The 2,103-nt window shown below is 50.5% G+C and overlaps 1 protein-coding gene across 3 annotated transcripts in view; it reads right to left on the reverse strand.

The window, feature by feature from the left end:
• Positions 1-2,103, reverse strand: part of STX8 (syntaxin 8) — an 84,446-nt gene that overhangs the window by 80,663 nt on the left and 1,680 nt on the right. For all 3 annotated transcript variants that reach the window (XM_008631631.2, XM_017731596.1, XM_017731595.1), the window contains exon 2: positions 1,333-1,443. In XM_008631631.2, the coding sequence (XP_008629853.1) occupies positions 1,333-1,443 (111 nt within the window). The remainder of the gene's footprint in view (positions 1-1,332; positions 1,444-2,103) is intronic.

The following is a 2,103-nucleotide window of genomic DNA, read 5'->3' on the forward strand; positions in this document are numbered from 1 at the left end:
CCCTCCAAGCTCCCTCCAAGGTCCCTCCAAGGTCCCTCCAAGGTCCCTCCAAGCTCCCTCCAAGCTCCCTCCAAGCTCCCTCCAAGCCCCTTCCCTCCAGACCCACAGAGCCCAGGCTCAGGCAAGAGAGGGAAGTTGGATTCACTGGCACAAGATTCAGGCCCTGAGTTGTCTCTGCCTGCACCCCTGAAAACCAGACCCACACGGACAATAGGGAAGGGGTGGGAGTTCACCAGACAGAATATTTGGCATAGTTTTATCCGTTTTTAATAACAGAGGTTAAAAGAGAACTACAAAACACCAAGCCTTGCAACACTAGCAAATAAATATTCTCTGATGTTATCTTCTGCTGGAAAATGCTGGATTCCCTGATCATTTCTAATGGGGCTTGAAATTATCAGGGGATTTTGATATTTTCCTCCTGTTTGCCTCGACACCTTCTGGCTGGGGCAGCCCAAAGCTGAATCCCTGAAGCAGCACCTTGCCAGCACTGCCCTGCCACAGCAGGGATGGCCACAGAGGCCACAGCAGGGATGGCCACAGAGGCCACGCCAGCTCAGGGACTGCTCAGAGCAGGCGACACACAAGAGTCCCATGTCACAGTCCCATAGACATTTCACCCACTCACTGTTTTACACATTTTGGGTGACTCAGGGATAGATTTAAGAGCCAACACAACAACTGGATGTGCACCGAGCTCTGGAGAATCCAAACCTAGAGCAACTGTTTGGGTTCGACCACAGTCTGGAGGTTTATCACCTGCAGCAGGTGCTGCCCTGATGTCTGGTTATGTAAAGGTGACTGAAAAAATCACAACCACATGTCACAGACTGGGCTGGGCTGGAAGGGACCTTAAAGATCATTTCACTCCACCCCTGCCATGGGCAGGGACACCTCCCACTGTCCCAGGCTGCTCCCAGCCCCAATGTCCAGCCTGGCCTTGGGCACTGCCAGGGATCCAGGGGCAGCCCCAGCTGCTCTGGGCAACAAGGGCAGCAGAGGCTTTGGGTGTAACAAACACCACCCCAGAGAACAGAAGCACTGAACCCAACCCCTGCACCTCCTCCCTGGAGAGACCCTCACCAAGCACAACCACACAGGGAAGGCAGGGAACTGCACCAGCTGAACTCTGAGTACCACCAGAACCAGTGCCTGTGCCCAACAGGCACCACCCACAGAGAACTGCCAGGAATGACTGTCCCTGACAGAAACACAGCATTTCTAGGCAAATGAAACTCCCTTTGCCACCTGCAGGGGCAAATGAGCTCAGGTATTACCTCAGACACACCCAAAGCTCAGATCCCGTTGGGCTTTGAGGGGACAGTGCCATACCTGGTCATGTCTGGCTCCGGGCCTTCGCTCCTGTAGGATGCCTCGAGCTGTTTGTGCCGTGTGAGGAGGTCGTCCACCAAATTCTGCCTCCTGTCTCCCTCCAGCTGCGTGCTGATGGCTCTGGGTTAAGGACCAAACTCAAAAAGCTTTCATTTCATTACATAAAATAATACCTGTTATACATTCTTAAAATAAATCAGACTTCCTGATCACCAAAATGAACAATTTTAACTCCAAAAAAAGGCTCTAGGAGGATTGGTCACATTTTTCTGGATGAAATCTGCTGTTATTTTAACTGTGTTTCTGCTCTTTACATATTTCAAACAAAAGGTTTCATACAGTGGCCACAGAATGATCTTTATGTCATCACCTCAAAGTAATGAGAGAACTGGAAGGACATTTACTGCCAAATTAGCACTAAGAAGAGCATTTCCCCCTGCAAAATCCAACCAAAGTCATTCTTTGTTTATTTGCTGGCCTCCAACACTGACAGTGTAACAGTACTGCACAGGTTAAGCTCAGGAAAGGATGAGATTTCTTACAAGAGCTCCAAATTACACCAACAGGGCAGGGCCAAACAGAACAGAGCCTTTAAAATCAGCGGGGTATTTCTCATCTCCCTTCACTGGAGGCTCCTCGCACAGACCAGGGGAGCAGCTCCCAGCCAGTGATCAGACAAAAACCAGAATTTTCCTTTGAGCATCTGTTTCCACTTGCAGTTCATGAGCAGAGCACCCCAACAGCCACTGGTGAGCAGAGGAACAAGAGCTG

The sequence above is a fragment of the Corvus brachyrhynchos genome, unplaced genomic scaffold, assembly GCF_000691975.1.
Source record: "Corvus brachyrhynchos isolate BGI_N302 unplaced genomic scaffold, ASM69197v1 scaffold904, whole genome shotgun sequence".
Classification (NCBI taxonomy): Eukaryota; Metazoa; Chordata; class Aves; order Passeriformes; family Corvidae; genus Corvus; species Corvus brachyrhynchos.